Raw genomic sequence first — 13,802 nt, 5'->3', positions numbered from 1 at the left:
AAATATAATATTAATCCCTGTGCTTCCTCAATTGAGTACTGTACACTCGCTGCATTAATCCACTTACATAAAGCCTAAAATATGCATTTTATGAGGGCCAGGAGCAGGGCAGCCAGCCAGGTTCACAACAAATTAGTTTAGTGCAATTCAAATAATTTTGGTAGTAAGTATATGTCCATTTGCCTTAATATTTAATTTATCAACATCATTTTTTGTACCAATTTTATTTTCATACATGTCCCTCATATAAAGAATAATCCTAGCAGCTGAGAAAGAGGAGACCATCATTATATACACTCCACAAGTAAATGTGTCCTGCAAGCAATGAAAAGCCCAAGAGCGTGTAGTAATGGATGTTCTTGGTGCAGCAGATAAAGGTAAAAGGTAATGATATTGCCCATGTGGACCTTTACTGTGACATTTTAGAAGAATGTCTGTAGAGAGTGGATGTCCAGATGTATCAGAAGACAATACTCAGAAGGTGGAGGGTTTAAATCCTGCAGATGACCTTTGATGCCTGTCGTTTCAAACCAGCCTTTAGCAAACTGTATTTTTCTATTATGAACTTCTCAATACCTCACGTGTATTTATTTTTGTACCCTTTTAGAACTCTCTTGAGATTCAATACAACGTCTGTTTTATGGTAAATAATCATTATAAACTGCACATACTATATTCTGCCACCAACAGTCGGTTTCTGTTGAGTGATTTGTTGCTATAGCAACCACTTCTGGCACAGTTGTTACAGCCACCATTTTGTCAGCTCGGTGACCAAGCCAATATTGACAAACATATTTTACTCACTCCCGTGATGCTCCTGTTGGAGGATTATCTGCAGGTACTGTTTTTATTAAAGCAGTTTTATGGTTTAGTAGTTTTCGGCTTTCTGCTAACCCAGCTAGTCACAGTGCTAGCTATCTGGAGTTAATTAATAGGAGAACTGCTGTGTATTTTACTCCTCTTACATTTACTTTTGCTGACTCTGTGTGTACATTTACTTGATTCATTACTCTGTTGTACTTTGTAAGAGAATGCAATGTTGGTCTTTGACTGGTGATAATTTGTTTCTTTCTGAACCACAATGTAACTGATTTGACAGATAATAATGTTATGAATCCAGTTTCCTTGTTATTGTATTATATTTCTGATTTGTAAACACTCCCGCTGAATTTGTTGTCCAGTACTGTTCTCACAGTCTCACATTTGCTTCTAATAAAAACCCCTCAAAGGCAATCTTTCAACCTTTATTGGAAGTGTGTTTAGCTTGCTGCAGAGCTGTGGGCCTACACACATAATATTCTGTATACACATCCTGTATGCCTGTACGGCAGCGTTAAATAAGGATGTTTCCAGTCTAATGTATACTGTATATAATGTGATGTTTTGATGTGATTTTATGCCAGCCTAACATGCCTAATATCTCCATGTCAATGTACTGGACTCTGTCCAGATAACTGGTTGGAATTAATATAATTCAGAAACTACAGACCTGAACTGAATCTAACTGAAAAGTAGTGTGTTATACTAACGGAGTATGAAATCCACAGAATCTGAGTTAACACTGTACCTCGAGTGTCCACTGCATAGATGAATTTTTTCATCACGTTGAACCCAATGACATCCAGCTGAGCCACTGACAGAGAGGGAGAAGAACAGAATGAGTGTGAGCCATCACAGTGATATTAGTTAGAGTCAGAAGAAAAGGATTTCTGATTTATATTTGCTTTGATTTGCAAAATAAGATGAGCATCTATTTGAAAATGATGGCACTACAAAATTAAGATACATAAAACTATTTGGACATCATACATACTTTAGACATACTAAATTATTCTTTGGTCAACAAATAAGTAAACATACAATGAATTTTGCACATTTTTATTTAAATCTAATCCTAACCCTACCAATACAAAAAGTCAAATGATAATAATAACTAATGCTGGACACATAACTAAACAGTTAATGAATCACACTTAAAGCTACTTACTGCCTTCAGCCTGGTTGTCTTTGTTTAAATTGTACACCTGCAAAAAAAAAAAAAAAAACACATCAACTCCTTCAGCTAAATTGCAACTAAGCCCAATGACCAGGACAAGGAAAGGACAAGACAGGAGATATTAAAACATCATTATTATTATTTGTGCTCTACATTACACTAAGAGCAACACATTTGTTATATGCTCTTGTGCTATTTTTCTACATCTTCCTATTAGGCTTTCAGTGCTTGTTAGTAAATGCTGCTCATTCCACTTAAGAGAAAACCTTAACACAATAACTGAGATTTATTCAATCTACATAACTTCACTCTCCGTGGGCATCAACATTTCTTGCTTTATTACAGATCGTCTCAGCAGCTACTGCTTGTTCAAACTTGTGGTGGGTTTATGGATGTTGATTACCTTCGCATGTTTGAATGTAGACATAAGGATGAGGTTGGTGTTGGGACATGAAAGCAACAAAATAAGAGCGTGGAGAGCAGAACTAACACACACTTCTAGCCTCAGGGTGAAAGAGCTGTATATTAAGAAGGCATAAACCAAGTGCTGGGGAGACTAGCTGTCAGTCAGCTGTCCTATTAGGAACATAAACACCAAAATTATCTGTGAGATACTGGCTCTATGCCAGTGGTTCCCAAACCTTTCTGGCTTGTCATTCTATGATGTGACACTATGTCTACTCGTGGACCCTCAACTCTTGTTGTATACTATATACACTATATACACTCCGCCCAACACTGATTTTCCCTTCTAACCTTTTAGGACTGTTTTATTGTTAGAGGCCTGAGATCGCCAATTTACCCAAGAAAGAGATTAGAGAAAACTGTGTGTGTTTCCAATGCCATTCATCATCTTGTTTCTCCTCAGATTTATCTTGGGACTCCTTAGAGGAGCCCCTGACTGGAAACCACTGCTTTATGTTATCAGGTGACAAATCGTATGTATGGAGAGGATGAAGTGAGGAAAAGCTGCTGAAGTTGGACTAATGCAAAAACATTATTTTTAATGCTGGAGTTCTTGTTCTGCTTAACGGTCACATTGTCCGTCTCTCTCCCTTCCTTTCACTCTGTTTGTTTTTGTCACATAAGAACAAACCAGTAACCATGGTAACCTACCGGCTCTCTCCCATCCATAGCCTCCATCCACAACCTGCGGTCTTCCTCTGACAGAGCCTGCATGGTGATCACTCCCGGCCTTCACACACACAAACACACACAAAGGCCTCGTTGGTTTATCAAGTATCAAGGCCAGTGGCAAACATTGTCCGTTAAATGCTATCAACAAATCTTGCACATACTGGCCAAACACACACAAGGATAAATATGCAAATACTTGCACGCAGCAGTGCTTTTGACTCAAACTACACCTGTAATCATAACATCACGCTTTGAACAAAGAGCTACTCAGAAATTCTTCTGGAGTTTTTCAACTAATTAGTTGGATGATTTAGCTGAAAAATCTGTACAATATTAAAAGTAAAAATATACTTCATAGAAAATGTTTCATTCAAAGAGCTCGTTGCCCTTCTTCAGATGAACACAGTTGTGTAGAAAGACCTCTGCATACAAATCCCATACTTATTCAAGATATATTTATTTATGGGTGCCTGCGGTATGACTACACTATCACTTTCCTGGAAAAAAAAAGAACAGATGGTTTTTTCTCCATAAAAGGTTGAAACAAAGAGCAAAGAACTCAGCATGTAAATTCACACAGAATCAAATGAGGCTTCATTCAACTAAGCAACTAAGATATATCATACTGACATATGCAATCTTTCAAGTGCACACACACATACAGGTACCAAAGACAGACACACACACCCACACACTGCCTCATTAGTCATGTTCATCCCAATCTTCTATAGGGTTTCAAACGATCCTATACAGTCTGTCACCAGCACCACACTCACCTTCAGCTGTCACCACCGCAGCACTACAACACCCCCCGCACACACCGGTCTATACACTGTCTTTCAATCATGATGTGTAGTACAACCAGCAGGCAATCACACTCAATCAAACACACTCAAATGCATGTATACAGCCACATTCTCAGCATGGGTAGCTACATATACAAATACGTACAAATACAAAAATTACTTAATCAAATGTATTTATGCCGGTCTGTAAAACAACAAACACACAGAATTTATGTGATTTATGTGTAAACACACCTCTTTACTTTAGCATTTATTTTTACCACTTTAGAGACAAACACACACAAAGAAATGCACACACACTACTAATATAAATAAAGTCACAAATATGGAAACAAGAAACAAAGCAAAGGATGAGATGATGACAAGGTTATTTCATTTGATGGGGGAAAGTCAAAGTTGGGGAAGATGGGGAGGTAGGAAGCAAAGCCTGCAGGGAGCCAAGCCTGAGAGGACAAACAGCCACAATGTCTTATATTCAGGTCCAATTCAACTGAGCAGCACCCTCATGTGTATATTACCTGTAATTACACCATTTAAAACACCTAATGCCAATCAGTGAGATCATGGGCTGTAATTAGTGACATGAAGACAGCGTTCACACTGGTGTGAAATTCCATGATGCTTTCATTATTTTCAATAACAAAGCCCCAGCATGCCTGTATTTTTTCATGATGGTTTGCCATTACAGTTGCTTGGCTGCTAGGACAAAAATCTCCTGAAAACCACTGTCCAATGAACTGTATGTGTGACAAAAGCTGCTTGAAATTAATGCAGAAGATCCTATCATTAAAGTTACAGTATTTGCCAATATTCTCCAGAGTATTCATCAAGCAGCCTGATATTTCCGGTCACAGAATTCCACAATACTCTGGTGATGTGACCGCAGATGGAAAAGCCATAAATGAAATGACTTAATACTACAGGTAAGCATGGCTGTTGCATTACACTGATTTGGGCGGATAAAGACACAGTTCGTACCCTGAACAGAAATTTAATGTGTCGTCAGATTACACACTCACTGACCTGTCCACAGCCTCCACATCAAAGCAGAACCTCTTTTCTATCGAGTCTGTCTTCCTCCTGGTGCAGGACTTCAGGATGAAGCTCTCCTCTTCCCCCTGACAAAGAGAGTTAGAGAGAAAAGAAGCATCATAGTATATCAGTAGTGGTTTGATACATATAGAATCCTGAACCTACCAAATGCAAACTTTCTACAACATCATGAATGACATCTGAAATGATGATCAAGTTTTTCTCGTGACAAACTGAGAACACAGACGTTTTTAGAGTTAACTTTGTTTTTCATAATCAGGACTCACTCTCCTTCTCATGCTGAAGAGCGCCTGAAGCTACAGACATTATTTCCAACTTGCTTCACTTCCAACTGAAGGCACATTGAGGTAATTTTGGACAAATGCAGTGTGAGATGGGCGACAGCCCTGGAAATATCCCACGACAGCGTGTCATGTATTGGGTATAATAAAAATATACCCAAACGCATAGTGAGAGCTTGTTGTGCTCAACAGTCAGCAATGTGTGTTAGAGAGCGCTGGAGAGCAGCCCAGTGGGATGAACTGGGTGAGAACCAACTGCAAATCAGACAACATGATGACAGGCTGAAGAGACACTCAGGCCAAAATAGGTGTGAGTGTTTGTGTCTGTGTATTTTGGGTCCAAGTTTGCAGAGCATTTGTGTGCACTTGACCATGTATGTTTCTACCTCTTTAAGAATCTGTGCAAACTTCATGTTTTGTTCCTTACTAACATGTAGATATAGAAAGCTAGACAGATAGATAGCCTGGATGTTTAGTGAAATTGTGACCTCATCTGTATATTTAAATGGCCAGAGCCACTTACCATTTTTCCTCCTGATTTAGGGTCAAACAGTACCATGGTCACCCTCTTGGGCTCGCGATGGTATGTACAGTAGTACTTCACCCAGGTAGACACAAATGAGCCTGAGGGAAAGAGAGAAAAAAATGGAGAGAGAGAAGGTTAAACTAAAAACACAGGAGACAAAAGGAATAAAGAGAAAAGGGGGAAGTCAAATGGTCAGAGAAAAACAAAAACAGAGCAAGTAGGAGGAGACAGGGTTAAATAGGAAAAAAAAAAGGTTGCATCTTAGTCAGGCCATCTTTAGTGCTACATGCGTTACCATGGTACCCGGTCAGAGCTGCTGTCACGTCCGCAGCAGATCAGCCTTGACTTCGTCAACTGTAGGTTCATTATGGTTTGTTTGCTCTGCTGCTCTGTCAGTGTGTGTGATTAAATGTGTGTGTGAGAGCCAAACAATTTGCCAACAGCGTGCACACACTGTACCTGCATACATGCTCATTCATGTTTCCATGGCACTGCAACACTAAATTGTTGCTATATTGTGCCGTCATTGTAAGATGTAACACACACACACACACACAGAAGCTGGCTGATACATACGCTTCTCCTGGACAAACAGGTATCCCTCCATGGTGTGCTGACTGACACTCTTGTGATCATGCGGATTCTCCTTCATCTTCCTCATCAGACTCTCCACCTCTGACCGCGTGCTCTCAAAGCGGTTCCTCGTCTGTCCAAACACAAGCACAGGGGAGCACAAGCCTTAGGCAACAAGAGAACTTACACTTAGTTGTTATTCAGCAGAATAAGAGATAAATAAAAAGCTCCATGAGAGCAGAATGAACAAGAAAAGCTCATTGTTATAAATCCTGAATATTTTGGTGTTTCAAATTTCTTATTTTCCTAGTGACAGAGGTGATTCACTTCTTGACCTCTGACTTCCTCACATCCTGCAGCAGATTCACATCTGTAGTATTACTTTCTCTAAGACATCTTCTGAGGTCATCTTCTTGTGTTTTGTTTGTGTGTGACCTTACATTCTGTATGCTGATGGTGAGATCGGTCTTGAAGTGATTGAAGTCCTTTGCCAGCTCATAGCCGTGGTGATAGTAGGTGAACAGGCCTTGGAGAAACGCCAACAGCTGAGGGAAACAAAACCGCATGAATGTGAGGGCAGTGAAGGATGATGAGGACAGTGAATAAAAGCAGATGTGTGAGAATAAGACAAGGACAAGTGGAGGAGGAAAGTATAAGATGTAGGATGAAAAGGTTGAGAACTTGGAGGAAGAGAAAGAGAATGCATAAGGAGGACACAGTGGAGAAAACAAAAGTGACTGTGACGTAGAGGGAAAGGGAAGAGGAGACAAGAATGTGGAGGTTGAGAAGCAAAAGGTTGAAGATCGAGTAGAGAATTTGAAGAAAAAGTGGACCGATACATATCTTTTAGCCGATTCATAGAACAAGAAGGTAGGAGAATTTGCAACCATGTATGTAAGAATAAATGATGACCCATCCTGAAATATAATGTTGCCATGCGACAAAGAGAAAAGTCAATATTTTAAAAGACTAAACTTAAAACAGAGGCAGTGAATTAGACCTACTTTGTACTTTCTTACAGGGCTAAAACTCAGGTTCGTGCGGTGTGTGTGCAAGAAACTGTCCTTATTTCCACCGCAGCTGCCACTGAGGTGCCCTCGAGTAAGATACCAAAACCTCCAAACTGATGTTTGCCAACAAAAGATGACTGAATTCAGAAAGCAGCTGCTGGGTGTGGATATGTCAAAATGAGTGATTGTAATACAGACCACTGCTGAAAAAGAGCATGTGTGCTCAGCAACTTTGGGGAAAAGAGTTTACAAAAAAGTCATATTACATAAAAGGAAAAAAAAAGGGTCATCTTACAGGCTCCACAAAGTCAAACATCTTCCGCTCTTGGACCTCCTGCACCTTGAAGACATACTCCAGAGAAACCTCGTAGAAATGCTGCCGAACATTATCCACCTGGTTGTCCGCCTACAATGGGAAAGGAAAGTGAGAAAACTGACAGGCTGATATTTATGGAAAAATATGAGATATATGGCAAATCAGGTGGGACAAAGACAAAAGATATAAACTCTGACAATATATCTTACTTCATGCAGATGTGACTCTTTCTTCCTTGCTGAAAGGCTAAGATGCTTCTCCAGCACTGCACAATACTTCTCTGTCTCTTTGTCATATTTTTTCTTGGCTTCCTGAAACAGATTTAAAAAAAAAAAAAAAACTAAACTTGTATTTGAGTGACAAACAGTATAATCAAGCTTCATCCTCATCACAGCTAATTCAACTCCCGTGGGACTTCTTGAGGAACATATCTGTAATGTTAATAAACCAACAATCTAATCTAATCAAGTAACCTAAAACATATTACCATGGACTAATTTGATCAGTAACTACCATCTGCAATCAACCAGCCCTCAAGTAGTTGGAAAAAAACTGATTGAAGTGCATGTTTTGAGAACAGAGAGCAAGATAACCTCCACTGAATGTGAATTTATTTTAGCTTTCACATAATATTTTCCATTTGTCAGGGAGTCCAGTTTGAAATTGTTCCTCCGGGGAGCACAGCTGCTTATAAAACAACAGACTGTTTCATCAGACAGACGGATGGATGATAAAGCAGGGACAGATAGAGCAGGGTGTGTATTTCTTAAGACTGTTGGATTTAAAACTATAGAGAAAAACTGAAAAGTGTCCAAGAAGATCACAGAAGACACTCAAAGGAAAGAACACGTGAGACAGTTGTTTCTTTTCTGAACATGTTCTGTTGGTTGTACAGTAATTATCAGCAACGTTAGGATCATTAAACTTTAATCTGATTCAAACCGATGGAAGGAAGAGATATGGATATCAGTACAAAGGCAGTGAAAGGGAAAAAAGAGGAGAGAAGTGAACACATAAACAGAGAAAGGGCAGATCAGGGTGGGTCTGCCTCTGTCAGAGAGGCCCTGGGGTATTATTAACTTTACATCTGCCGCAGCCTGTTAATATTACAGCATTTCTTTATCCCAAACTCATAATATGACCAGACTGGAGTTTCAGGAAGAAACTCAAAAACATGGGATATACTATTAGACTCAGGATATTCAGTACTGCAGTAAAAAGCAGTACTGAATATCTTGAGTCAGTACTGCAGTAAAAAGCAGTAAAATAATGGGAAATTGTGGAATACATTTGTGACATTTTTCTTACATTTTACTCTTACACTTTATTAAGTTGAGCTCTAAGTGTGCACACCTGAAGCCAGTGAGCCAAACGTCTGTTGACGAATTACATCTTATTTTCATCTGATCATGATATTACTGATGCTGAAACAGGCAATATGATGAATGATATTTTGGCATAAAGCGCAAGTGTAAACAATAAAATTTTAATGGCTGCATTCCTATGACAAACATAAATGTCTGCTGTGAAAAAGGCCAGTTGTGGGCAATGTTGCAGATCAATGTGCAGCACTGTGGCAATACTGGATTTAGAGGATGTTTTTGCAACAGCGTGATGAACTATCTTCATCTGTCATGTATTTAATTTAATTTCCCCAATCTTCTTATCTGGTTGTCTATGCCCACTCTCACTTCCCACTTTCATTGGAAAGCTATTTGCCAAGGAAATAAAACTTCCAGATAAGTGAAAATAAATGAAATAATGCCTCATCAGTCTGTACTCAGACAAGGCCATGATGTCAACCCCTGTTACAGTCACATGATACAGGTGTTTCATTGCCAAGCCAGTTTCAACAACAAGCAGAGTCCTTGAGGGCTGAGGAGGAACAGATAGCAGCTGCAGAACGCATCAGAGATGATGAACATTCCTCTAAACAACAAGGCCTCTGTTTAAACTCTGGTTCTTTGACTTTGTCATATTCACAGTGGAAATCATGTCTGAAATGACTAACTCTGCAGCTCTCTCAGTATCTCCCTCAGCCCTCAGATTTCATGACATAATTTTGACTAAAAACAACAAACAAATAAAAATCAGCTTAAAGAATCTGGTTTGTCTGACTTACAGACTGTACAGAGTGAGCACATTTTGGGACCTTACTTTCCTATAGACCTTCCCCTAAAGAGGGTTAAGACTTGGTTAGAATCAGGTTTAGGTTAGGATTATGGTAACGGTTGAGATTGGGCATTTTGTTATGATGGTAAATGTAGGGGTAAGATGCGTGGGAATGCATTGTGTCAATGAGTGTCCTCACAAAGATAGAAGTACAAGTTTGTGTGTGTGTAAATCACAAATTACACAGCCAGTATAAATATCATGTTTTCTATCAGTCACTGTTTGTTTTTTGCCAAATGTTTGGAAAAAAAAGAGGCTGTTAAATTGGTTTACTTTAAGTCACTTCTATCTTCAGCCAGCAGGTGGCAATGTCTTCACAGTATGGTAACTCACTGATGATTTTCTTTTGCCAGAGGAGTTAAAGCAGTTGAAATGTTTGATACAGAACCACGTCCTGCCACCAGACTGAGACATGACTCAGTCAGGTTTGACTCCACACTGCTCTGACATGTCAACAATTACTTGGAAGTCCCACTGAAACAGGATGCCAACCAACAACCTGCCTCTTTTTACATATAACAGATGGTATGACACTTTGTGTAAACATTCATTTAATTGTTTAACAAAGTTCTCTAACAGTAAAAAGAATATCCTGTACTGTATTATTAACCATGTTCTCAACAGGAGCAGCATTTGCTGGGGCTTAAACTGACTAAAACACTGATGCCGGGCTCACTTTTGATCTCATGCAGTCATCAAACTTTAATATTTCAGTCTTAACAAGTTGTTTTTCTAACTTAAATCCATGGGAAAATTGAAGACACAAACTTTATAAACTAACAGGACAAATCAGAATAGCACGCTACTCTCTAAGCCTGAAGCAAAAATCACATACATTTTAATATAAATTATTAAATTTGCACATACATATGTGTTTAGGTGACACAGTGTTTCACAACCGGGACTAATTTACAACACTTAGTAACACCAATTCTCTCAAAATCATTAGTATTAGATCATTTCAGAGAGTTTCTTCGGAGTGTGTTTATCCAGAAATGCTTCTATCGTTGTTGCAAGATTGATGTTTTGATATAAACACAGGCCCCGCATTATCACCAGCCTTTCCTTTATTCTTAAAAGCTGAATTGTGCTCACAGTGACTGTTGAATTTAAAGAATTTAATTACTTATGGAATGCGTTGAGACTTTCTTCCTGCAGCAATTTGATTAGTGTGAATTCCTTGGTGAATAAGATTAGGACCTCAGCTCGAGTTTTCTTTAAATAAACTGAATAATATTTAACCCAGCATGTTTTAAACATATTTCTATTATTTTTTTATCCACTCACTGTAATTCTCCTAAAACCCCTCTCGTGTTAGAGGTCTGCCAGCTCCAGAGCTTTAGGACAAGGTGAAACTGTGTCGGGCAATGATGTTGTCAGTTCTTTTAGGGCTAAACTGGGATTAGTACATCATGAATGGTGACCTAACTGCACAGATTATGCGTTCACTTCTTAATCTGGCCACCATGTCACAATCAAACAATGACCTGTTATCAGGGGATGGATTAGCAGAGTCTGAACCGATAACATGTTTAATACTGAATGTATCAGTGGAACCCCTGTGGCTACTCATCTAGGTCCTATGGCTAATGACTGCACAGGGTAAGTGTACCATGACCTGCTGTAAGGAGATTACAAACACTGAAACATGGCACATTTACTAAACGGGGCAAGGGATTATCCAAAAAATGTACAGTATAGCTCTTATCTTTTAACTTTAGAATGTTGTAGCACTTATTTTGAAAGTTCACAGAGCAAAAACTGAATTTGAATTAAACAGCATGTATGAGAGTCTGAGATGTCCTGTCCAATGTTGTCATTTAGTTTTGAATATTTTCAAGTGACTCAACAGACAAAATGTTGAAGCAGATCCAAGATGCAACAATTAAAAGGTAAACATCCTCCTTGTTTACTTACTTGCTTACTTTCTTTATGTTCTGTGTTTCCATACCTTCCTGTACTCTCAGTCGAGGTACAAAAGATTTATACTCACTGAAACACTAAAACAACACCGGCTGTGCCATGAGGGAGAAGTGTTGGCCTCTGAGACCCCCCAGTGGGGAGAAGTGATTTATGGCAGGATTATGTATTCCTCTAATCTTTTATCCAGGTCATACAGTGATGGCACAGAGCGTGATACGAAGACACTCGGTATGGGAGAAGAGACCCTGACACATGCAGTAAATATTCTGTATATGTTTATATACTACAGCCTTTTATTACAAGCTTACCTTAAAAGGACTTTTCCAGTCATTCTTGGTACAAAGTTATTGAGTGGCTGCACCGTTCAAACAACTGACAGGTGGTGTTTGGCATATTCTAACATCTTGCTTTAAAGTCTTTGCTTCTAGCAAAGCTGTAGATGCAGAAGTATTACAAAGTTATACACTTAATATCACAGTCCTGCATACTGAACATTGATATTGACCCTCCAGGAAACACTGTAATTATCCTGAATTAAGGAGGATCTCATTGGAACTTTAATATGTGCCAATAGTTTTAAATAGGGCCATATGAGAATACACCTGACATTTTTCTGGAGCTGCCATGATCAAGTACTGGCCATGTAAACTACATATGAATACAGTGAATACAAATTATATAGCTAATTTTATCCAGATGTGCTTAACAGATAAATTCAAAAATCTGATAAACTGAGGTAATGTCAACCAGGTGGTAGGGATGTGAGACTGCAAATCATTTCACCTGCAGTGCTCCATCAAAGTGTCTAAGGTCACACATCAATTACCACATCCACTGAGCTGAGGCCTTTCCTGAAATCTTCATCACCGTCATCATTATAAAATAAAGTTCCAAAATCTGATGGGATGAATCACATTTGAAGCTTTTGGAAAACTGCTGATAAAATAGTCACAAATAAATATTAAGATTTTCTTAAACTAAAATGAAAGAAATACTGTATATTCAAGTCAGCTGTATTTTTGGGTGGGTGTTGTGTCGACCAGTTCTCGTCTAACAGCTGCAGAAGGACAGAAAGGATTTTATTGATTTACTGATTTTTGTTTCACTGCCAGCATTCAATAATGGTGCACTGTACACGTGTAGGGAAAGTCATTCCTGTCACGAGTCCTGTAGCTGTATGGTGCTGCTCCCTTACCTTGGCTGCACTGATCTGTTCTTTCCTGAACCGCTCCAGAGGCATGATCAGCACATCATTGGCGTTCTCGATCTGGGGTGACACACATTAATGTCACAGACTAGCAAGTATACACTACTGCACTACTGATATCTTTTAAATCACAGTGTTTACTCATATTATTTTCTGTAAAATGGAAAATTGAAACCATCGTAGATCTCTATTTAGAAGCTCAACACAGCTCCCTGGATCACAGGGGCATGCAAAGTAAAGTCAAAACTTATTTGTACATATTACATGATGGAAAAAAGTTTACCATATTCTAAAAATAAATTACTTGTCCTCTGAGTCATTTCAACTAACCGACTTAGAGTGGTCAGCCCTATCAATGTTGAGTAATGACAAGATTTATGTGCAAAACACAGCCCCTACACTCTACCATCAACCACCTATAAACAACCAACATGTTGGGTCACTCACCATCCGTGTCCTCTCATCCTCCAGGTTCTGTAGAACTGCTGCAAACTCCTGAAGAGATTTGGCTAGGGACAGACAAGGGGAAAAAGAGAAGGAGAGAGACAAGACACAATTGGGAAGGAGGGGGAAGAGAGAAAATGTTGGTGTTTCAAGTAGTGACAGTGAGAGGTACACAAGTGCAAGCAAACAGAAACAGAGAGTGTTTGAAGAAAGTTGGCGTGAAGTGGTGGCGATGAAGGTGCATTGTTTCTGTTCTTGGATCTCTTACAAGTTTTTCTAAAGTCATGACACAGCAGAGTAATTAACTGGAAATGAAACCGCAATTTAAAGGGTTAGTTTCTATGGTGCTTTCAAAGTG

The 13,802-nt window shown here is 39.0% G+C and overlaps 1 protein-coding gene across 1 annotated transcript in view; it reads right to left on the bottom strand.

Annotated features, from left to right (window-relative positions):
- The window catches only part of LOC121190442 (rho GTPase-activating protein 26-like), an 81,539-nt gene that overhangs the window by 28,506 nt on the left and 39,231 nt on the right, over positions 1 to 13,802 (bottom strand). The window contains exons 3-13 of the mRNA XM_041051171.1: positions 13,448 to 13,509; positions 12,989 to 13,060; positions 7,908 to 8,009; positions 7,678 to 7,788; positions 6,813 to 6,917; positions 6,376 to 6,505; positions 5,797 to 5,897; positions 4,963 to 5,057; positions 3,113 to 3,191; positions 1,988 to 2,024; positions 1,568 to 1,633 (exon numbers count right to left, since the gene is read on the bottom strand). Of these exons, the coding sequence (XP_040907105.1) occupies positions 1,568 to 1,633; positions 1,988 to 2,024; positions 3,113 to 3,191; positions 4,963 to 5,057; positions 5,797 to 5,897; positions 6,376 to 6,505; positions 6,813 to 6,917; positions 7,678 to 7,788; positions 7,908 to 8,009; positions 12,989 to 13,060; positions 13,448 to 13,509 (960 nt within the window). The remainder of the gene's footprint in view (positions 1 to 1,567; positions 1,634 to 1,987; positions 2,025 to 3,112; positions 3,192 to 4,962; positions 5,058 to 5,796; positions 5,898 to 6,375; positions 6,506 to 6,812; positions 6,918 to 7,677; positions 7,789 to 7,907; positions 8,010 to 12,988; positions 13,061 to 13,447; positions 13,510 to 13,802) is intronic.

This window comes from Toxotes jaculatrix, chromosome 12 (genome assembly GCF_017976425.1).
Source record: "Toxotes jaculatrix isolate fToxJac2 chromosome 12, fToxJac2.pri, whole genome shotgun sequence".
Lineage (NCBI taxonomy): Eukaryota > Metazoa > Chordata > Actinopteri > Toxotidae > Toxotes > Toxotes jaculatrix.
Note: the sequence above shows the minus strand (reverse complement) of the source record. Positions and strands in the feature narration are given on the sequence as shown.